General features: G+C 34.6%; 2 protein-coding genes across 10 annotated transcripts; both read left to right on the top strand.

Annotated features, from left to right (window-relative positions):
• The first annotated feature begins 2230 nt into the window (after positions 1 to 2230).
• LOC116027495 (DNA-directed RNA polymerase IV subunit 1) lies at positions 2231 to 14092 on the top strand. 6 transcript variants are annotated; one of them, XM_031269178.1, is made up of 21 exons: positions 2231 to 2401; positions 2570 to 2605; positions 4049 to 4131; positions 4325 to 4432; positions 5089 to 5209; positions 5301 to 5422; positions 6080 to 6133; positions 6215 to 6439; positions 7295 to 7432; positions 7539 to 7634; positions 7737 to 9599; positions 9854 to 10023; positions 10114 to 10180; positions 10250 to 10368; positions 10618 to 10763; positions 11118 to 11380; positions 11529 to 11702; positions 11815 to 11952; positions 12044 to 12297; positions 12751 to 12862; positions 13374 to 14092. In XM_031269178.1, exons 4-21 carry the CDS (start codon positions 4346 to 4348, stop codon positions 13536 to 13538), a joined length of 4314 nt encoding a protein of 1437 aa, XP_031125038.1. In that variant the 5' UTR covers positions 2231 to 2401; positions 2570 to 2605; positions 4049 to 4131; positions 4325 to 4345; the 3' UTR covers positions 13539 to 14092. The 6 variants fall into 6 exon arrangements, with proteins under 6 accessions (XP_031125038.1, XP_031125036.1, XP_031125041.1 ...); XM_031269176.1 differs by lacking the exon at positions 2570 to 2605; XM_031269181.1 differs by lacking the exon at positions 2570 to 2605 and having other exon boundaries at positions 5301 to 5416.
• Positions 14093 to 17837: 3745 nt separating this feature from the next.
• On the top strand, positions 17838 to 24246 carry LOC116026790 (SPX domain-containing membrane protein At4g22990). Of its 4 annotated transcripts, XM_031268181.1 has the most exons (12): positions 17838 to 17912; positions 20143 to 20217; positions 20428 to 20486; positions 20764 to 20884; positions 21169 to 21480; positions 21701 to 21805; positions 21957 to 22414; positions 22577 to 22878; positions 23010 to 23185; positions 23327 to 23517; positions 23607 to 23740; positions 23821 to 24246. In XM_031268181.1, the coding sequence occupies exons 3-12, from the start codon at positions 20434 to 20436 to the stop codon at positions 24057 to 24059; spliced, it is 2091 nt and encodes a 696-aa protein (XP_031124041.1). In that variant the 5' UTR covers positions 17838 to 17912; positions 20143 to 20217; positions 20428 to 20433; the 3' UTR covers positions 24060 to 24246. The 4 variants fall into 4 exon arrangements, with proteins under 4 accessions (XP_031124041.1, XP_031124042.1, XP_031124040.1 ...); XM_031268182.1 differs by lacking the exon at positions 17838 to 17912 and having other exon boundaries at positions 19806 to 20217; positions 20423 to 20486; XM_031268180.1 differs by lacking the exon at positions 17838 to 17912 and having other exon boundaries at positions 19806 to 20217.
• Positions 24247 to 24497: the final 251 nt, after the last annotated feature.

Below are 24497 nucleotides of genomic sequence, written 5' to 3' on the forward strand. Positions count from 1 at the left end.
TTTTTTTTTTTTTTTTTTTTTTTTTTGAGAACAACACTCGTTAATCCATACCATACCATACAATATATGAAGAGTAATGAATTGGAAACTATCAAGGGCATTTTTGTAAAATTTAAAAATAAGTAACGACAATCATGTCGGTGAAAAAATAACGGCAATCCATATTCAATGCATATCGCACTACACAAATTGCATGAATCTAAAATAAGTAAATTAGTCGTGTCGGCAAAGAAGTAACGGTTTGACTATGACCAATGGAACCTCGAAAGTAATAAAATCAAGTCATTTCTAAACTAAAGATGATGCCATCCAATAGAGAATTACACTCACCCTTATATCTAAAAACATAATAAGTCTAAATCAAGGTTATATCCTTGATTTATGTCCCTCTTTTTGTATGCTAATAAATGTATACATTTTTCTTTAAATATTGTACACTTCAATATTATTAGACAAAATTGTCCTACTACATTCTTATTATACAAAACTACCTTTACACCGTTATAACACAGTTAATTTTAACTCCATCATTATTACCATACACCTATATCTATCATATCATTTTCCTATTCTTTAATTATTATTTTATTAAAATCATTATATAATTAATTTAATGATTGATTATATTTTAATTAAATTTCTATTAATGGTAAATCATATATATATATGTGTATAAAATACATATATTATTTGTGTATATATAATTTGAATTATAAATTTGAATTATTTATTTTTATTTATTAATGTTTTAATATTGGACATGAACTTTCGCGCATCGCGCGTACAAAATACTAGTACCATATATAAGAGTGAATAATTAAAGATCATTAATGTGTTGGTTGAGAGTATAATGTAATTTAATGATAAAATTATACAAATTCTTTAAATAGTGTAAAAAGGAAAAAAAAAAAAAAGAAAACTAAATTAGGTGTTTTTAATTTTATACAATTCCTTGCTCTATGTAAATAAAAGAGTATTTTGAGACTCTCTTTGTGTCAACTATTTCTTGTCACAATGAAATAGATATTGCTTTTGTAAAATCAAAACATCCTCTTCTTTTTTTTATGCGTGTTTTGGAATAATTCAAAGTATATATATAAAAAAAATACATTATATGTTGCGTGCAATTGCACCTCACGGGGATACGCATAAATGCTCCTCCTGGGGGTTAATTAATTTATTATATATTTAGTGGATTAGCCAATAGCCACCCATTTACTTAATTACAAAATTCGCAATAATGTACAATATGGCATTGTATTATTTGTATACGAGGAAATTATGAATACAAATACATTTACTGCGTGGCCCCACTAGGTTTCTTTTTAATAATTTGCACTTTTCCCTTTTTTAATATACTTTCCCCCCTCAAATTAGCACAAAAATCTGGTGGTCTATCCTTATAACAAGGAAGAATTATGCTTTTAGCGATAAAATCTAGTGGTCTATGTTTATAACAAAGAAGAATTGTGCTTTTAGCAAGAAAATATAGGTGCCTTTTTTTGCTTAACGTGTGTGATTTGTGTACTTAAGGCGTGTCATTGTAATGCACGGGAAACCTTCCACATATATATATATATATATATATATATATATATATATATATATATTTGGACGCGCTCAGGTGAGAACGAGAGCCCAAGAAAAAATTTAAGAACCAACCGTAGCCGCCCATGTGTCAAGATTCAACAAATCAGATGTAATTTTAAAAAACGACGTTGTGACATTTTCGTAAAAAACTCAAACTTTGGTGTAAGTAAAATGTGCTAAAAGTGCAAGTAACTAGTGCAAGTTTCAAGTAAAAAGTGCAAGTAAAAGCATTTACAAGTGCAACTATTTTCACTAAATAGTGCAAGTAATTTACCTTGTTAATATTTGTACATCTAATGATAAAACCTTTCACACAGGTGTATTTAATGATAACGTAACATTAAGTACACATTATTTGTTGCATTTGTAATACATTTTACTTATACTTGTAATATACTTTACTTACACTTGTACTATATTAAAATGTTGCTTGCACTGTTCAATTATTCATGAAAATGACATGCTTTCTTAAAAAAAAAAAGAATAAATCAAGTGTTTCTTATCCGTTTAGATCTGGACACGTAAATGACTATATAATTGATTTTTAGTTCTTTCCTGAGCAACCCGTTCTCGCGCTTCCCCCTCTCTCTCTATATATATATATATATAAAGTGACATATATTTATATATATATACTATATATGTGTGTATTTGTGCCAGAGCTTACTCGAATGCTGTTCTGTTGAGCTTTTCAGAGAAAAACAGCCCCCCTTTCAGACTGTCAGTCCTTACCCCCACCCCAGTAACACCACACACTGGTGGTAGGACTGGTAGGAGGAGAATCCAGCTCCGCCGAGCTCAACTAAGCGAAGTGAGTGAGAGTTTTGACTTCTAATTTTTTGTGATCTTCGATTGATGCTTTGATAGAATCCTGGGAATGGCTGTTTGTTCATTCTCTGTGTATGATTATCAATGTGGGTGTGAATGTAACTGATCATTTGACCATTTGCTTTGATTGGGGTTGATTTTCTTCATACAGGGCGCGTGTTTCCTTTGTTGATCATGCCTCCTCGGGGTATGAATGCACGGATTCTGTTCAATGAGTTTTGCATGTTTTGTGTTTCTTGCTGAGTGGCAGTTTATAGGATTTTGTTTGAACTCTGATGCTGTGACCGATGGATGCATTCTGCATGAGGTTTTGAGCTTATTAAGGAGATGGGAATTTAGTTGTGTCCATGGGATTTAGCTTTGTGTTTGAAAATGTACTGGAAGAGGTAGTTGATGTTTGGCTTTGCAATGGAATTAAGAACATTTAATTTGATTGATAAAATGGGTTAATGAATTACATATGAACTGGGATGGATTTTGGTTTCTGGTAATAAAAATATATCTTTGGGTAATTTGATCATGTGTTTGACTGCTGTTGGCATCCGGTTTTCAATTGAAGTTGGTATATTATAGAATGTGATGCCTGTTCTTTTGTCTTTATATTATTAAACTGTTAGCTGCAAATGTGTTGTTTCAATGGAGAAATATGGGATGAGGCCTCTGTTGTTTATATCTCCAACCCAGATTATTTTTTTTCCTGTTGCTTCAATTGAGAAATGTGGGATGTGGTGTTTCATGTCTGTTGTTCAGTATTCAATTGAATGCAAGTAATTGCAGATTTCCACTTCCCTCAATTTATACATATCAAATTTGGTGGTTATCATTTCATCTCTAAGGATTTCATGAATCAGTTGATTCTACTGTTTCATTACAGAAATTAGCAATGCCACATTTTAACTTTCATTTTTGATAATATGCATGTAACTAACATTTATCCTCTCCTCTGTTAATGATTAAATGATGCCGTTAGATTTCTTTTCTTCTTCTGAAGAAATATTGAGTGCCAAGTGTGGCATTTATCTTTTATCCTTAATCGCATTCTTTTCTGTGTGCTATTTTTGGGTGGGGGAACTTGCTACTGTAAATTTTGGTTGAATACCCTAGATCTAATGACTCTGGTTTTGTGATTAAAGTGTCTCAATGCATATAAAATGAACCCATACAGATAAAAACTAAAGAGGATGTTTGATGCCGAGCTTTGTATTTACTCTTGTTAATTAGGAGATTTCTTGTTTGGCTGCTTCATGTTTTAACTTAGTCTGTATAGGTTTCCCGGTACTCCAAAAATAATGAAATTATATGGTGGCTAAAGCAGTTAGATGGACAGATATCATACTTGTGCCAAATTGCCAAAATATATTCTTTTGCAAGTGAAATTCCACATTCCCATAGCCTTCAAAAGCTTGGAAGGTTTTTCTCTAATTTTAACCTGTTATTGGGAATGAAAGTACACACCATTTTTAATATGATTGACTATTTTGATATTGGGCAATGAACTGTTACTTTGCATGTGTGGCTTGTGAAGTCAGTTGCAACATTAGGATGCTTCATAATCCTTATGTCTGGATAATTGAGTAATTTCACAAGCTTACTTTTTAAGTGATTCAACTACAATTATTTTTTTCAACAGCAGCAAGCCCTGAAGATATCTTGTTTATGATATTTTATTGATTAACATTGGTCTAAGCCCAGGAGATACCAGCAAGGCTACAGGTATCATCAGCTGTTTTAATTGTAGGTTGTACTGCTCTAATTTCTACAAGTAAATTTTCCAAGCTCTATCATTAATGTCTTGAAAAGAATATGTGATGTTATAGTGCAAATAATATTTAATAGGCAAGTGTTAGCACGCAAAAGATCCTTGGGCTTTAAATTTCTTACTTTAACTCTGTATTTCCCTTTCCAGAACACAAGCTTTCCACCTTTGATGGAGCATGATCTACATATAGAGTACCCGGTGCCATCAGGTGTCTTGAAGGGAATTAAGTTTAATATTCTATCTGAGTCAGATGCTGTAAGTACTTGCTATATTTCATGATCTTATATTACTAGTAATTTTGGTGTGCTAAAGCAGGTCCTAAATCTGTTCTATCTATTTCCTTATCAATTTCTATAATATGAATGATATTTCCTGCATGTTTCATGGTATTGACATGCCCCTTTAGTTTATATTACCAAAAATGCTAGCACTTGCATGACCATGAATATGTTTTTTCCTAAAACCTAGTTTCTTAATTTATTCTTTTTTCAAGAACTGAATTTCTTAGTGTAAACACTCAAATTGACCCTCATGAAAAAAATAGGAAACTTAACATGAGATGGATGGAGTAATAGGATTAGTGAGACTTGGGAAAAAACATTCAGTTAACTGACCATCCCATGTATGAGAGTAGAGCTTTTCCCTGAAGCTTGACAATGCTGGCGACTTCTTAAAGGGTTTTATTGGCCTTAATGCTTCATAAGGTCTTAAAATGGCTTATACCAGTTTTCCTTTGGCTTTAAGGTGCATACCTACTTCATCTCTTTTTCCCCATTTGCTCCTCTATGTGAAGTTTGTAAACCTGGCATGGAGGATATGTTAGACTACTATCTTCACTGTTTGGTAGTATGCTGTTTCTGTATTTTATCTGTCTTTGAAGGATATTTATTAATTCCATGTGATTTGTATAGGCCAAAATTTCAGCTAAGGTAATAGAACTAGTGCCTGAAGTAACAGATCCTGCATTAGGACTGCCAAATCCAGTTTCTGAATGCCGTACATGTGGTGCAAAAGATGTAAAAGGATGTGAAGGTGTGAAAAGAAACTTAGTATTGATGTGCGAGCTGATGCATGTCTTTGCTCTCATACTTGAGTATCATGTATCTCAATTCTACTTTTGCAGGCCATTTTGGTTTAATAAAATTCCCCTACACAATTATCAATCCATACTTTATATCAGAAGCTGCACGGATTCTCAATAAAATTTGCCCAGGATGTAAATCAGCTCGATGTGATAAGGTCAAGGTCAGCGACTACTATACAGACTTTGTTATGAAAACTACTGTTGTATTGGGTGACATTGCAGATTTACAGATAAGATTGTGGTTGATGGTCTAAGTTTAGTGTTGTACATGTCTATCCATGCTTTCTTATTTAAAGATTGCAACATTGTCACCTTTGTCCAGTTCAAAGAACCTAATTGAATTCTCCTTCTGTCTAGGTTTATTTGAGCTTTTTACTTCCTGAGTCAAAAAAGATTTTTCCTTGACTGCAATTTTTTTGGCATTTATTGTAGTTTCCTTATTTCTAATTCTGTGTCCAATAACTGGATTAATATGTTGAGTTCAATCTGGAAAGTAGTCAAATTGACCATTCAGAGCACAGTGGTGATAAGTTATTTGTCAAAACTTTATTTGAACACACCCTCTGTTCACTCTAATTGGCAACATTTCCTTCAGGATAATGCCGGTTGGATTGGTCACTTTTCTAGAAGACAAGTTTCATGCTAATTATAGCAACCCTTTTTATGTACATATTGTGCATAGGAACCTTCCCACAGTATACTTTTTGTACTTTCTAGTACCTAAAAGGTGTTAGTCAGTAGTTAACTTAATCTATTCAATTATTTTCTCATCTCATATTGTTCTTCTACTGATGGCCTTTTCTGTTGATTTTTAACAGAGGGTTGATTCCACATCCATGCATCAGCAGCATGGTAATTGCAAGTATTGTGATGTAAGTTGGATAGTCTATTATTATATTCTTTTACCAATTAATCTTCATAGTTTCTGAACCTGCATTCTGTCCAACAAACAGGGAACTTTAAAAGATTATCCACAAATGAGATTTAGATTATCTCCCAAAGACATGTTTGGGAAGCCTGCAATTATAGCTGAAGCGAGTCAAAAAGTGTCGAGGAAGTTTCCAAATACAACTTCAGGAGGAAGTTTGGCTTCTGATTATTGGGATATAATTCCACAAGATGCAGGGCAAGATGAAAGTTCTCGACAATCAAAAAAAAGAGTTCTATCATATGCACAGGTAGCTTCTCCTTTACATTTCATCAGTTTTTCTTATTCTCTTGCCAAGTTTATAGTCCTTGTAATTGTTCTTACAGCTTTTGATCAAATATTTTTGTGCAACACATATATGCTTAAATACAATTCAGGGTGTAACGGCAGATATATTGATATTTTAAAAACTTGCTAATTCTGCAAGTTTTGGATTTGATATCATGTTCTGTACTTCTGTTAGCAGGGATATGCCCTTTTTTTTTTTTTTGCCTTCATTTAATTTTTTTTTTTTGAGTAACAAAGCAAATGACACAGACCTGAGTGATCATGGTCAGAAACTTCAGTCTTATTTCATTTCCTAGCAATAATTGCATTTGCTGGCTTGTTACTAGGAGTGAATGAATGAAATATAGACGTAAAATTCGGCATATGTATGTGCTAAGTTGGTGTCTGTGGATTGAACCTAATGATTTGATCTTTTGTGCATTCTGCCACTGAATTAGCAAAATCCTGTTTGCGCATGAAAAATGCTATTTTTACTCCCTAACATGTCATTATTATCTATAAAGGAAAGCTCATTATATTCATTGGTTATCTTGAATTGGCCAACAGCGCCATTAGTTAAACAGATAAAGAGATGCCATTAAAAGAGTCCACAAAGTAATTAAATACAAGAAAGAGTTCAATACAATAGTGATACAAGAGAGGGAGTGAAGGTAGCATGACTCTTTACACATTTATGTACTGTCCATGAGTCCATCTTTGTTGTGTTATGGGCTTTTGATTAAAAGTTTGTTAACTGCAGAGGTGATATTTATTTCTGTCTATTTTCCCAATTCTTTTGTGCATCTGAACAACATTTTGTTTCCAACTTTTCCATTAGGTTTATAGCTTGCTGAAAGATGTTGATTCAAGACTTATTGAGGCATTTCTCAAAAGGAGAATTTCAATCTTTCTCAGTTGTTTCCTTTTGACCCCTAACTGTCATCGTGTCACAGAATTAGGGCCTCATATGCTATTTGTAAGTGAAATATGTCTCTTCATTAACTTGATTTATATCTCAGGCAAATCACATAATTTTTTGCTCGACAGTATCCTTCACATTCTTCTTCTACTTAAAAATTTAGGATGAAAGTAACAGGCTTTACAGAAAGCTGATTGACTTTAGAGGGGCAGCCAATGACTTAAGTATGCACGTTATTGACCGCATCAAACTTTCAAAGGTAAGATATACAAGAATATTCCATTCAATACCTTTGTCTCCTTTTAGTTATTTATTTTTGAGGAAGAAGTTTTTATATATGATGTGAACCTACATTTTGCAGCTGCGTGCTGAAAGACAAGCTACTATAGACCCTGCAACCAGCGCATCTGGTCTGAAGTTTTTGAAAGAACTTCTCATTGCAAAGAGAAGTAATCATGCTTTCCGCTTGGTGGTAGTTGGCGATCCACAGATAAAGCTGTCTGAAATTGGTATTCCATGTCATGTTGCAGAGAGCCTACATGTAGCTGAGCATTTAAATACATGGAATTCAGAAAAGTTAACTGAGCATTGTGATCTCATGATTCTTCAGAAGGGATGGGTCCTTGTTCGCAGAAATGATGGCTTAGTTCGTGTTAGTATGCTGGACAAGTTGCAGAAAGGAGATACCATATATAGACCACTTGTTGATGGAGATATTGTGTTAATAAATAGACCTCCTTCTATTCATCAACACTCCCTTATTGCTCTGTCTGTCAGAATTCTTCCAATAACTTCGGCTCTTTCTATAAATCCCCTTATATGTTCTCCTCTTCGTGGGGACTTTGATGGTGATTGCCTTCATGGTTATGTTCCACAATCAATGGACTGCAGAGTGGAGCTTAGGGAGCTTGTTGCTCTAGACAAACAATTGCTTGATGGACAGAGTGGGAGAAACCTTTTGTCACTAAGTCATGACAGCTTGACTGCAGCTCATTTGATTCTGGAGGATGGGGTTCTCTTGAACCAGTGCCAGATGCAACAGCTGCAGATGTCTTGTCCTCGACAGTTCTCACTGCCAGCTATCTTCAAAGCATTATCAAACGGCTCTTGTTATTGGACTGGAAAGCAGTTATTCAGTCTGCTCTTGCCATCAGATTTTGATTATTTTTTTCCATCTAATGGTGTATGTATTAGGAAAGGAGAAATTATGTCTTCTAATGGATCTTCTTGGCTACGTGACACTGATGGAAATCTTTTTCGTAGTCTTGTCAAACATTATGGAGATCAGGTTCTTCATTTCCTATTTGCTGCGCAGGAAGTTTTATGTGAGTGGTTGTCAATGAGGGGATTAAGCGTTTCCTTGTCTGATCTTTATCTCTCTTCTGATTCATCCACCCGAAAGAATATGGTTACTGAAATTTCATGTGGTTTGAAAGAGGCAGAGAGACTTTCTTATGTTACACTTCTCATGGTGGATTATACTCGAGATTTCCTTGTTGGAAGATCTGAAGGAAATCAGAATTCAAAAATTTTTGATGTTGAGCGATTGTCTATTGAGAAACAGAAGTCAGCTGCACTTAGTCAGGCTTCTGTTTGTGCTTTCAAAGATGTATTCTGGGATATCCAAAACCTGCTTTATCAGTATGCAAACAAGGGTAACTCATTCCTGGCTATGTTAAAGGCTGGGAGCAAGGGTAACCTTCTGAAATTGGTACAGCAGAGCATGTGTCTTGGTTTGCAGCATTCTCTGATTCCATTGTCTTTTCAAATCCCCCATCATCTTTCTTGTGGTGCATGGAATGATGAAAAGAACCGTCCTCATCATATTACGGAATACTCTGGTACTTACATCCCATGTGCTGTGGTGGAAAATTCTTTTCTTACAGGTTTAAATCCTCTGGAGTGCTTTGTACATTCGTTAACAACCAGGGACAGTTCTTTTAGTGGGCATGCTGATGTTTCTGGTACTTTGACTCGTAAACTCACATTTTTCATGCGGGATCTTTACATTGGATATGATGGAACAGTGCGAAATCCTTATGGAAATCAAGTTGTGCAGTTTTCTTACTATAGTCAACAAAAATCTGATCCCACTATAGCCCCTGAAGATGTGGGTGGCCATCCTGTTGGTTCATTGGCTGCCAGTGCCATTTCCGAGGCTGCATACAGTGCTTTGGATCAACCCATTAGTGCGCTTGAGTCATCACCTCTGCTGAACCTTAAGGTTCAGTTCTCTCTCTCAAACTGTCTCCCCCTCCTCTCCCCTTCTCCAAAGATGAGAGAATATAGTTTCAACCTTATAAAATTACCTTATCTTGCATATCCTTCCATTTTATACTGTCTGAATTGAACTATTGCAGGTTTGAAATATTTGGTCCACTTTATGTAGTTTTCTGAATCGTGAAGCTGTGATCATGTTATTCTTTTGCTAGTTCATGGCATTCAATACCTTTTTCCCTAACATTTATGATTTTACAGAAAGTACTGGAGTCGGGGGTAAGAAAAAGTAGTGGTGAAAAAACTGCATCAATGTTCTTGTCAAAAATGCTTGGAAGGTGGGCTTACGGTTTTGAATATGGAGCTTTAGAAGTAAAAAATCATTTAGAAAGGCTTCTGTTTTCAGACCTTGTTTCTGAAGTAATGATATGGTAATTTTCTTTACATTCCATTTGTGTCTGTTGTTTATGATGCATTTTCTACTGGATGTGTGCTATTCAACTTATGCTGTCTAACTTTAGTTTCTCACGGGAGACGAGCAGAAGCAGCCGCACTAGTCCTTGGGTTTGTCATTTTCACATAAATAAGGTAATGCAATCATAATTTTTTTGAGTCATGTCTATAAGTTTAATAATTCCTGAATTTTTATTCTTTCAGGAAATTGCAAAGAGGAGAAGACTAAAGTTACAATCCATTACTGATGCTCTTAACATGAGTTACACAGCGACTAAAGTAAAAGCAAAAGTTGAACTTCCAAATCTGCAGATAACATACACGTAAGACATCACTCCAAGGATTGCCATCTTTCCAGTTGGTACTGGATCAGTGAATATTACCCATATGAAAATAAAGTTTGCTGAGTTTAATTTCACCATGGGTTAGGATCCCATCTAAATTACTGGAAAATAATTCTGATACAAGATTTAGATGTGTAGGCTTTGCTTTGGCCTTGCTTTCTTAATATGCAGATACCGCTTTCTGTTGCTGGAGCCAAGTATTCTCCTGATCTTTGTTGTTTTTGACAGGGATTGTTGTGTTGCTGACACATCAAAGCAAGACCCAAAATCGTGCATTGCAGTTGCTATTGTTGGAATTACTAAAGATTCATATGCGCAGCTGGATATCCTTCGTGATTTTGTGATACCATTCCTCCTTAGAACAGTAGTTAAAGGTTTTATTCATTAAACTTGAGCTTTTATATACTGTTTTACACATGAATGTTTGCTGGTTTCCATCTTTTTGCTGATAATATTCACTTCTCTCTCTCTCTCTCTCTGTATACAGATATAAATTAGATTGCTACAAAATAAAAACAGAAAAGCTGACGACCAACTTCTTAAAATCATTTTTTGTCCATCTTCAAAGTTAAAACCTATGTTGTTTAGATTATCTTCTCATCTACGCATTTTGAAGTGCTAGATATATTCACTAATCTAAAGTGTGCTTATTCTTCTAGTGGATTCTTTTTTTCAATTCTAAAGGGAATTAAATACTAATTATTTCTAAATCTGGACTTGATTTTTAGGATTCTCTGCATTCAAAAAGGTTGATATCTTATGGAGGGAGGAGGCACCCATTTTATCCAAGTCTTCTGTAAGGCCTTCTGGAGAACTTTATTTGCGGGTTTTGATGTCTGAAAGCTGTGACAGAACTACATTTTGGAGTGTCCTTGTGGATAGTTGCCTTCAAATAATGACTATGATCGACTGGGAACGCAGTCATCCTGATGATATTCATGATATCTCTGTAGCCTATGGGATAGATGTTGCTTGGAAGTGCTTTCTAAGAGTGAGTAAGATTACATGTTTTCATATTGCAAATCAAATTTTCCCCAGCAGTATGTTCCTTTTTTGTTCTCAGGTAGTAAGAACTCTATATCTTTCTATTCCATAGAATTAGAAACGTTGTATACTTATAATGTACTGTTGAAGTGCAGGATCTAAGTTCTGCAGTTTCTGATACTGGCAAGATTATCCTCCCAGAACACTTGGTACTTGCAACTGACTGTCTGTCATCTTCGGGACAATTTCTTGCTTTGAGTGCAAAAGGCCTGTCACTTCAAAGAAAAGAAAATGGTGTTTCTACACCCTTCACGCAAGCATGCTTTACAGTAATGTCATTAACACTCTTACTAGTCTAATTTTCCTTGGTTCAATGTTATGCTAGGTTGCTAATTTTATCCGCTAGATGTATCCATTAATGTGTATTTTAACTCAATGCAGAATCCTGGAGAAAGTTTTCTTAGAGCAGCCAAAATGGGATTGGAAGATGATCTTCGAGGGACTGCAGAAGCTTTATCTTGGGGAAAGATTCCATCTGTTGGTACTGGTTTCCAGTTTGACATTTTATACTCTGGGAAGGTATTCGGGAATTTCCTGTTAAAGGATATTAAGTGCCCTGGTGAATAATTTCTTACTAATTCATGCTCTAATTTTATCCTCTTCTGAACAGGGGTTCGAGCCTTCTGAAACCACTGATGTGTATAATCTGCTGGGTAAGCATGCTGCACTCGAGAAGGAGAAAATGATGCTCTATCCCGAGGAAAGCAAAGAAATCGTCAGCAAGCCTCTTGCTCAGCGTCTATGTAAATATGGCGATTTTGTTTCAGAGGGAGAAAATAGTTTGTTACCAAAAGCAATCTCAAGTTCCTTTACATTGAATGACATTCAGAGGCTCTCTAAGGCATTGAGGAATATCTTATATACGTAAGTAAATTTCTCACTCTTTTTATTTCATCCAGTTTGCAATATAGCTAAATTAATTCAAGTGAAGCTGCATTTTTTAAAAAAAAATTTGAAGTTGACCTTAAAAGCTCCGTTTTATCAAAAGCTGGCACCAATGGGATTATGTACATCCTGTAGTATTCTGGTTTTCAACAAGTTCAATATCTTTTGCTGATTAAAATACAGATACATATTAGCCTAAACTGCTTTCATTATGTCTGCCAAGTAGGTAGGAAATTTACTGAACTAATAAAGCATGGTCCAATCAAGCAATGGCCTCATAAAGCCTTACCACATCCTAACTAACGGAAAAAAAAAAAAATCACATCATAGATAGAGCTAATACCTCATCGATATGACATCCTAGGTAGAGTATGATTCTCTCCCCTACCCTTTATAATTTGCTTGTTGGTTTAATTTATCTATTCCTTATAGGTACGATATTAATGATCTTTTGAAAGAAGCTGACAAGTCTGTTGTCATGAGGGCCTTATATTTTCATCCTCGAAGGAGTGAGAAAATTGGGACTGGAGCACATGAAATCAAGGTATGTAAATATAAAATAGTATTTTTAACCAGACTGGAAGACTTCAATTCTGGTAGGGACAATATACTGGATATGAAATATGATGTGAATCTGAGATTGGTTCCTGACCATATAAAAATACTATCAATATTTATTTTAATTGTTTACAGGGTAATCAAATGGTATTTTTATGAGTTTGATCCACCAAATGGTAGTTTTATAGGAAGACCATGTTTCACACGCAAAATGCAAAATTTTCTTTCGTTAATGCAGAAAAAAAAATTTTCCACTCGACAGCTAGCTTTAAATGAATTCTTTATAGTCTTAAGGAAGAAAAATAGTACCATCCCAACAGTTTGTTTGCTTACATTGAGAAATATATTGCATACCACTGTTTTAATCCGAATTGTAATTGCTGTTTCATATGGACAGAGATGATTGTTTGAGTCAAGAATGAAAATTTGTTATAGTTTTTTCCCTGCCCCTTATTGTTTCTGCAAATTTTGTGATTCGATACTCATCCTCATCACAGGTTGGTCAGCATAAAGGACATGCAAATTCCCGCTGCTTCCTTTTGGTACGTTCAGATGGAACAGTCGAAGACTTTTCTTATCACAAGTGCGTACACCATGCTCTCAAGCTAATCGCTCCAAAGAAGGCAAAAACTTACCATTCGCGATGGTTGAATGGATACTGATTCAAGATTCCCGCAGAGTTGATGCTATGCTCCTAATAAGTGTTCATCTGTGGGTAGAAGCTGCAGATTAGAGTACAGTGATGGGAAACTATCATGAGAGCTGGCATTTCTTTCCTTTCCATAATTGTTCATCTTTTTACATCCTGCTTGTAGGGCAGTCCATCTGTCATGCTTTTTTATGTTGCTCCCACTAAAGCTTGTCTGCCTAGAATTATTGTAGGCGGAGAGGATTTAGTGGAAGTAACATAGAAAAGCTATGGATTGCCATCTGTTTAATTTCTGTATCATTAGGTTTATCAATCTCGTGTAGTGGATCGGGATTAAGACTTAGTCGAGTTGAGTCGAAACTTGAACTTTAGTAGTAATTGTCAATTGTTCAATGTATGAAATTGTAGTGACCAAAATAAATGATTGTAATGGCTCTACTAGTAAGTTGGTGTCCCCTCTAGCTTGTTAACTTGTATGTGCTTGCCTACTCTTTAGACTTGTGGCACCTCTCTTCTTTCAGTAATTCTTCTACACTAACAATCAAATACCTGCAGGTAGTTTTTATACAGTTTTGTGCTTCATAATTGTTTGGCTTATGATATCTGAGTAGACTCAACTCAAAATCATGAGCTCAATGATCTGTTATTGTATTATTATGGTAACTCAGCTGAACATATGGACTAGACATTTGCTTACTGAGTATAAAGAACTTTCATTTTGAGAGGTTGCTTTTATACTGTTGCTGGTGAGACTCGATGTAATCTTGGATACTCTGGCCTAGGATCCAACACTAATTATCATAAGAAATGAATGCAGCATAGAATTGGGCCATTTGTTGCCATGATTAGGAGGCCAGGTGCACTGAGTTGTGTAGAAGCTAGTTAAAAGATCAAATCAAACATTATATATAATTGGCTTTTATGATTAGAACTCGCATTGAATCAAATCATCCATTTGCTTCCACAGTTCCAAGTTCTGCTTGTGTGGTAGATAGATTGTGAACAAGAATCTAAAATCAAACTCTGACAGTTACAGCGTACGTGAGGGTTTCAACCAGCTCTCACAAAATGGACCGTGAGTTTGTTTCTTTGGGCAAGTTTTAGTTCCATCCAGCAAAAAGGATAGAAAAAAATAATGAAGTTTGGCTACCAACCCTCCTCTTTGTTCCTCACCCACTCATGTCATTTCCAGAATGTGGTTCAAAAAAAAGCTTTTGCCTATCAAATAAAGTATAAATAACACTGCCTGTCAAGAAAATGTCAAATCCACTTATATCCAAGAATTGGAAACACGTGCCAAATTTCATGTTGCAATGCTGAATGCTGCTCATGACCCACCACAGAAATATGAACAAACAACCAAACAATTAATTCAACACCCAGCCCACAAGCTGGTTTGGCTGGTTCTCATCTCATAATTGGCTTATTAAAGGACAATACTTGACTGTGCTCAGATCAGTGTTCATGAAAGCAGAAACCTTTGTATGCTGGTACAGCTAGTAAAGCAATTTCAATTAATCGAACACGTTTTGTCCTACACAACCAACCCTCCAACACAAACTTTTATGCCAAAGAAGTAATATCCATGTATGGATACATATCTTGTCTCTCACTTTCAAGTGTTGCATTATGACAAAATTTTGCCCTCTTTGGAAGGATAACGAGAGAAACTGATAGTCACTACTCGAGAGTATACATTAACATTGTTGATGTGTAATAGCCCGTAAATTATATAGGAGAGGTAAACCACACTAAGAAATATTGAACCTGTGATCTTTTGGTGCATTGAGAAATTTGCCCAGCAGCTCACATGCAGATACATGCTTCGTAGTTCGTACTACAACTCTTCTGGGCCTGAAATAATAGTCCGTATTAAATTAGAACCACGAAAATAAAATTTAAATCTCAACTTCACTATCATACGGTCCGTTGTGTCGTTATTTGGACAACCTAGGTTACCTAGCTACCTCTCCCTAATTATTATTGAAGTACAAAAAATAAAAGAATTTCATCGTTCTTTACTTCTTTTATTGAATCTAGCTACAACCACTATAACTACCGCAGCTCGCAAATGCTGTTAACATGCATGTGTGTGTATATATATATATATATATATATATATATATATATGTTTGTCACAAATGACCAAATAAAATGATGATATAAATAATTAAAACGAGATTTTTATTAATCACTCTTAAATAAAGAAGCAAACAATATAATGCAAAAAAAAAAGAAAGAGAGAATGCTTGTTTATGGTGTGTTTGAAAAGCAGGAAAATGACTTCTGGAAAATGAGTCATTTTCCGGAAAACAGTTTCATTTCCGGTGTTTGGTTGCATTCTGGAAAACTGTCTTTGTGTGTTTGATTCATTTTCTGGAAAATGAATTAAATTGTATAATTTTACATTTTAAATTATTTTTTTAAAATATAAAATAATAATAATAATATATAAAATAATAATATTTCTTTTAAAAAGTAACATATGTGGCCATTTTGGCCAAAATAATTGTTGAAGTCAAGTCCGGAAAATGACTTCCGGAAAAAAATCCGGAAGTCATTTTCCTGAAAAATGGCCTCATTTTCCTGAAAAATGGCCTCATTTTCCTAAAAAATGGCCTCATTTTCCTTGGTCAACGGAAATTGTTTTCCGTTGACTGCATTTTCCAGACACTGCCAAACACCAAAAGCTCGGAAAATGATTTCCAGAAATCATTTTTCGGGCTACCAAACACACCCTAAATATACTCGTTATTGCAAGTACAATGAAGCTAAGGTATACTTTATGCATCCAAGACAACATGCATACATACTCCGTAGTATTTATACTCGTGTTCTAATAAGTTAATGTGCTTCTTAAAGATCTTATTGACCCGTACTTTCTAGAATTTAACACAAACTTTATAAACCATGCATGCATTCGGAATGAGTCCATTGGCCAAGCTGAACCAGCACTCAGTAAGAGACCTTTCCTTGTTCATGAGTTGGGACGATCATCTCAGTTTCATTATTGTATCGACCATTATTTTGAATTTCTAATAACTTTATCACAAAACATTGTAAATAATGATTGTGATTTATTAGGACAAGGTGTATATACATGAGACTTCTCTTCACTTTGCACCTTGTCTCTTTCGCTCCACATGAAGAAATTAATAAAGCACACTACCCTATTGATAGATGGAAAATAAAGCTTTTTTTTTTTTTTTTTTTTTTTGTTACTTATATTTTGTGCAAGTTCGTTCCACCTAGTCGTCACGATCTGCTGGTCCTATAGTATTTAATAATGTTATGGTACGTAGTCCTATCTAATAAAAAAATATTATAGTTTCTTCATCTAAAATTATAAGTTAATGACCCTATTTGGTAAATGGTTGTTGGCTGATTGGGTTGGCTGTTTGGGTTAGAATGTATGATTAGTTGATAACATTGGCTGATTGTAGAAAATTGTTTGATAAATTAGCTGTTAGCTGATAGCTGTTTGGTATAATTTCTTTTCTCAAAAAGCTAATTGAAAAAGACTACTTTGAGTAGCCTTTTGAATTTTAGTATTTTGGAGTTACAAAAAGCTTATTAACCAAACAACTAATAGTGGTTAAATAAGTCAAAATTAGCTGATATGCTGATTATTTACCAAATAGGACCAATGTAAATTAATAACGTGGAACAACATAATTAAAATAAACACATTCACTTGCTTGCATATAATAAATCACCCTGTACTTTTTATTAGAAATATTATTTGAATCATTTTTTTAATACCAAATGCTTCATTCAAAAAAACGTGTCATAACAAAAGTGTCGTGTGTATATATATCAAGCTATAAATTTACACACTTTAATCTATAAATTTACGCACCTTAAGCTGTAAACTTACTTAACTTAAGCTTTGAACTTACGCAAAAGTATCATACTGTCACCGTTTTTTTTTTTTTTTTTTTTTTTAATTCTTCATTCTAGACGGTTAATTTTGACTAAATTAATGCCTAAAATTTCACCATATATATATATATATATATAGTTCATACGCATCTATCGAAGTTACAGACTTACACTTAGCATCTTCTATTTAAACCATGAAAGGCAACAAAGAAAATTGAAGAGTTTCAATTATTACTAAGGTGATATAAATTTTGGAATATTATATTATTATATTTGGTTTGTGTTATATATATTTTTCAATGAATCTCAAAATATAATTTCTTCTACCACTCAGGTATTATATTGTTGTCAAACACATTTTCTTACTTTAACCTTTAACCATATTTCATATATGTTCTTTCCCTATGTATGTAGATACACAGCGTCTCAACTTTGGGAAGAAAGAAAAACTTTGTCTTCACTATTGTGCAATCTTAGCTTTCAGATCTCTTCTTCAATTTCACAGGTAATAATCTTCCATCGTTAGTATTTCTTCTTTTATATTGTTGTTCATACATCTCAATAGTCTATGATTTAACCATCACAATATTGTGTAGTGCCTTAGATTTTTTTCATCACCCAAATATTTCAAAATAATTTAACATGATTAAGAATAATATGAAACATTTTAAACCAAACGCACCTTAAACATTAAAAGACGAGTTCAAACAAACCCCAAACAGTGATAATTTTTGTTCTATCCATTAGTTTTTAACTTTAATTTTCATAATTCACTTTCTCAAAAAAAAAAAAATCATAATTCATACTTTCATACGCAAAGAAATGTGTGTGGAAAACGATTCTCCAATTGTCCTAATCAACGAACGACGCTTTCATTTACTAACAACAAAATATCGAAATCCTAAGTTTAGTATAAATTCATTGAATTTTATTAATGCTACCTAAGTTGAAATAAAGTTAATAAATTAAAGTTGAATATTTTGTATATATAAATGGTTAATGCATGATAATTGAAACATCTAAAAACTGATTTATAAATTTCAACATTTTAATTAAAAAAAATTAAAGTTACAGAGTATATTTTTACTCGGTTCAAAGTCTATTATATAGTATTGAAGATGTCAAGCACCTTGTGCTCAAATGACATAGTAGTGACTCTCCTATATGGAAGGTTATGAGTTTGAACCTCAACAGGGTCGGATTTTAGGGCGTGCAAGATTGGCACAGTACAGGGCCCCAAAATTTTAGGAGCCCCTAGTCCAGCCATGTCCTAATAGTTAGTATAAGTTTTTTGCATTTTTCTCTTTGCAATTTTTTTTTCAATTCGCAATGTCTTTATACTTTGGTATGACCTCACTTATTTATCAGCACAGGGCCACGCAAATAAAAAACCGTCCCTAAACTTCTGAGAAAGTATATGCTCTAATATGTTGAGAAAGTATGTTTGAACATATACTACAATGTAATAGAGTTAGTTGTATTCAAAAAATATATATATAGTGTTGAAGATAAAATTTACTTTTCATTCATAAAATATAATAGTATTTTTTTTGGCTGATGAAGAAACTTGCATGCATCCACTTATGAGGGTGTGTACAGGATAAACATCACTTTTATGCAATCACACTGTATTAAAAATAAGTCACACTAAAAAGACGATGTACAATAAATTTGATAAAAAATGTGCTTATAAGAATCATATCAAAATGTGCTTATAAGAATCGTAAAATAATGATTTCTCAGAAATAGCTGCTTAACGATTAATATTACCTATGGTAGATCAGATTATGACTAGCTATATAATTATTTTCCATTAGCAATTTTCGATGTTGACGTGGCATTTCTTTGTTAAGGTTTTAATATATGAGACTGATTGATAGGGTGATGGGTCATGTGTGTATGATATAACGATTGGTACATGGGTCATGGGTTATTATTATTATTATTTATAACTCATTCAGATCAGGAAAAAATCATTAAATTGACATGAACAGAAGACTATCCCATGGTGAACACGCACGTTATGATATAAATATTAGTATTGAAAATTTTTATATATTCCTTTAATCTTTCATCCATGTTTTGGCCTCACCTACTCGATACGAATTAAAAAGTTTATATATACTTATAATACATTCAACTCGAATTTCCTTAATTATTTCGGGTGTTAATTAACATGGAAGATACTAGATAGTAATTAATCAGGATTATTTCAAAAAAAAAAAAAAAAGAAAGATAGTAATTAATCAGGATTTATTATAGTGAAAATAAGTTTAAAAAAAAAAAGAAACAACGAACACATTTTCAGCGTGATGATATATATGGAAAAGAAATTTTCTGGAAAGCATAAAAGGGTATAATATTACAAATTATGTGCGACATAGGAGTATAGGAATTGACCCTCTTCTGTCTATCTGTTTTCTGTATTGAAGATGATATGACACATGCATGTCAGCATGGATTGTGAAATCGCTGGCAATCATGGAAGGAAAGAGTAGAAAAAATATAGGGAAATATGAGTTCTGAAGCTGCTGCTTCAATAAAAATTGAATCTTTGGTTCTCTAAAAGATCCGAATTGTTAGTTTCTTCGGAGCTTCCATTCATAACTGATTCGATTCGATCCGACGCCTTGGTTATAACCTAGTCTGGGTCTTTCTTTTCGTCAACATTCCATAAATTTTCTTCATCATCTCTATGCAAGCTCACAACACAACCTCTCTCTTTCTGTGAGAAGACTGCAGACACTCTGGTTTGTTGATGATCATCTAAACAACACTGCAGCGGATTTCCCAGAATTGCCAGTTTTGCGGTAATGCTTTCTGCAAAAAGTTTCCAATTTCGTACATTTTGGATGCAATCGGAGTGTTGAATGTGTGTGTGTGTGTGTGTATCCATTTATACGTATTTGTATGCGCAGTTACATGCATGTGCGTGCGACAATGAATCTGTGTGTACATTTAAATCAGCATTCAAATTTTAATTTTTTTAATTAGCTTTTCCTGTAATTTGCGTAGTGCAGTAAAAGATGGTTGCTTTTGGGAAGAAGTTGAAGGAAAGACAAATTCAAGAATGGCAAGGGTATGTTTTATGCTTCATTTTTAATCTAGATGCAGTTAAAGTCTAGTTTTCCAGTGTTTTTTTTGTGGTGGATCCAATTTGCCAATGATTTTCTGGGACTTTATGGTTTGTAGTCAAAGGCAAACATTTTTTAATGTAAATAAGCTTGAAGGAATAAGTTGAGCAAAAAAGCACAAAGAAAATCCTTTCCAATATGAATCTTCAGTCTTACATAAATTGTATTTATGAGAGTGATATAGTATGTGAACTTGATAAAGGATCTTTCTGAACCTTGCAGATACTACATCAATTACAAACTGATGAAGAAAAAGGTTAAGCAGTATGCTAATCAAATTGAAGCTGGAGTCCTAGATCGCCGTCATGTCCTCAAGGATTTCTCGCAAATGTTGGACTACCAGGTAAGTGAGAGCTTATGTTGGGCAATTGTGAAAGTGGAGTCCCAAAGTTCTTGCAGCTTTGGGATGGCTAAAGAATTCAATTTAACAAGGTGGGCATTTCTTGACATAATGAAAATTGTTTTGGACGCATATATGATGGTAAACATGAGTATGGGAAATTCCTCAACAACAACACTCTTAGGTTTTGTAATGGACTATTGCCCCATCTCTGTGTCCTACTCTGTAAATCCTATTATCTGTTGTTTTAATGTCAAGCTTGCATAACCTTCATGTAACTGATACAGATTGAAAAAATTGTGCTTTTCCTGCTGGAACAACAAGGAGTACTTGCAAAAAGGATTGCTGGATACAATGAACAGCAAGGTGTTCTTCAAGAACAGCCTGATATATCTAAAAGGCATGAGCTGCGTGAGGCGTATAGGGATGTGGGGCGTGATCTTCTAAAGCTTCTCTTTTTTGTTGAAATGAATGCCATTGGACTTCGGAAGATCCTTAAAAAGTTTGACAAACGGTTTGGCTATAGGTTTACTGATTACTATGTCAAAACTCGGGCTAATCATCCTTATTCTCAACTTCAGCAAGTTTTCAAGCATGTGGTAAAATGCTAACTCAAATACCTGATTTGGTCTCTTCTTCTCCTTGCTTTCCCTTTATTTTCTTCTTCGTTGTCTTAAATTTTCATAGTTTTCTCCCTTTGAACATTCCGTATTTATATCCATTCAAGTTGGTATAAGCAAAAGGCAAAGTATATTGACCTTTTGTAAATGTTGTCTTAATGTTTATGTCTAAAAAATGCCATCTGTAAAATGATTGTAGGGATTAGGGGCAGTTGTTGGAGCAGTATCTCGTAATCTTGCAGAACTTCAAGACCATCCGGGGAGTTACTTATCTATTTATGATCAGCCTGCTCTCCCGGTTCAGGTTTTTATCTACCTTTAATCAGCTCATTTTGAAGTGCGTTTATGTTTCATGGAATTGTCTATTTCTTCCATTGCAGTGTAGCTTTGCAAGTTTTACTTTTATTTTCTGGATTGTCCACTATCCGCTTATCTGCTTTAGATTTCATCTGCAGGATTCTGTTGTAGACTCGATAAAAGCAGCTGCCGACAGATTAACTCATTCAACAAACTTCCTCAACTTTTTGGGCCAACATGCACTTATCATGCAAGAAGATTTGCCTATCCCGGTTGATCAGGAACACGTTGATGATCAGAGTTACCATTTCATGTCGCTCCTATTGAACCTGGGAAACACTTTTCTTTATATGGTGAATACATATATCATTGTTCCAACAGCGGACGACTACTCCATGAGCCTTGGCGCTGCTGCAACAGTTTGCGGTGTTGTAATTGGGGCAATGGCCGTTGCACAAGTTTTTTCATCGGTGTATTTCAGTGCTTGGTCTAACAAGTCTTACTTCAGGCCCTTGGTATTTAGCAGTATAGCTCTTTTTGCCGGTAATACCATGTATGCATTGGCTTATGACCTGAAGTCAATTACAATTCTTCTTATTGGTCGACTATTTTGTGGGTACTTCTCTCTCTCTCTTCCCTCTCTAGCATGCATTTTGTTTGTTTAGCCCTGTAAATAATAGTGCTCAATTGAGTCTGTGATATTTATGATTGTAATCACAAGTAGCAACGAGATATATTTTAACTTCTGTGGCTTTTCCATTTTCATCTCGAATTGCAGGTTGGGTTCTGCCAGAGCTGTGAATCGAAGGTATATCAGTGATTGTGTGCCACTTAAAATCCGTATGCAGGCTTCAGCTGGTTTTGTCAGCGCTAGCGCTCTAGGAATGGCGTGTGGTCCAGCACTTGCTGGATTGCTTCAAACTAATTTTAAGATTTCGAAGATAACATTCAACCAAGATACTTTACCCGGTTGGGTTATGGCTTTCGCGTGGTTAATATATCTGATATGGTTATGCATCTGCTTTAAAGAACCTGCTCGTCAACACGAAGAAAACCATGCTCCACAAGAATCTACTTCTGGTATGGCTCGACTCACCTTTACTTTTTCTCGTGCTCTTTGCTGTGACACTTCAGAAAGCATTTGTCCTTTCTTCTCTGTATATCCATCGCACATCAAATTGTGAGCCTGATGTTTAACTTTTGGGTACTAGTAGATTATACCGTGCTTGAAAAGGGTCCGACGCAACCTTTGCTGTTAAAATCTGAGGAACAGAAAGATGGCGAGGATGATCAAGAATGTGATGGAAGTGAAGAAGGTGTAGAGGATTCTCACAAACCAGCCAACTCTATAGCGTCAGCATACAGATTACTCACTCCGTCTGTGAAAGTATGTATTTTGACCCAAAGCATCAGCGTTAGCTTAACAAACAAAATTGTTATTGTTATACCATTAATAAATTTAACTCCCGTGACTACAATCAGAGATAGTATAAACACGAATATTGACGAAGTTCTATGATGGCTGCAGGTTCAACTGTTGATTTACTTCATGTTGAAATATGCTATGGAGATTTTACTTTCTGAATCTAGTGTCATTACTACGTATTACTTTCATTGGTCAACCGGTAGAGTGGCTATTTTTCTTGCGTGTCTTGGCCTAACTGTTCTGCCAGTAAACATTGTTGTTGGAAGTTACATTAGCAACATGTTTGAGGACAGGTGAGATCCTTTATTTCTGCAAAGGAATCACTTCTAGCTCCTTCAAACCGGGATGGCGTTATGATAAGTATTTGCTTACTTGGTTGCAGGCAAATCTTGTTGGTGTCTGAAATTATGGTTTGCGTGGGTATTCTCCTTAGCTTTCAAGTATTAGTCGCATATTCTGTGCCACAATATGTCGTCTCGGGGCTCATTATGTTTGTATCTGCAGAAGTATTGGAAGGTAATTAAAACGCATCTTCTGATCTCCTTTCTGAAATTATGGTCTGCTCATTGCCTGTACTATAACACATTCCTCTTTAGGTGTGAATCTGTCGCTCCTGTCTCGAGTCATGTCGTCCCGGCTGTCACGAGGGACCTACAATGGCGGGCTGCTGTCGACAGAAGCTGGCACGATTGCTCGAGTTATCGCGGATGGCACTATAACCTTAGCTGGATATCTGGGTGAGAGTAGGCTCTTGAATGTCACTCTCCTTCCTTCACTTCTCATCTGCATAACTTCCATTATTGCCACCTGTCTTACCTACAATTCCTTGTATTGATTTGGTATTCACAAGAATTCATCTCAATTCCATTCTTTTCTTCCTGCTTTTAGGATCATTATATTCATCCATTCATTTCATCATTTGTATATTTGATTTTTGGGAACTTGTACAACATTGTACTATACAAATATACAATGTTATAGTTTGGAAATATATAGTAAGGTGTGTTCTTGTGTCTTCTTTATTCAATGTTTATATATTCATATCAATGCTTTTACATTTATCCAAACATTTTGACCATTAAAGTATATGAATATGGATTGTTAAGGTGTTAACTTCTTTCAACATCAAGAAGCTGCTGGTAGTGCTGGGCTTCCTTTTCCCCATTCCAATTCTTTTGTCATATTTCTTGTTTTTTTTATTCTTTTCTTTCGTCATCATTGCAAAATCTTATAACACTCCAACAAACTTTATATTTTTGGCATGATTATGTAC

Source organism: Ipomoea triloba, chromosome 8 (genome assembly GCF_003576645.1).
Source record: "Ipomoea triloba cultivar NCNSP0323 chromosome 8, ASM357664v1".
Classification (NCBI taxonomy): domain Eukaryota; kingdom Viridiplantae; phylum Streptophyta; class Magnoliopsida; order Solanales; family Convolvulaceae; genus Ipomoea; species Ipomoea triloba.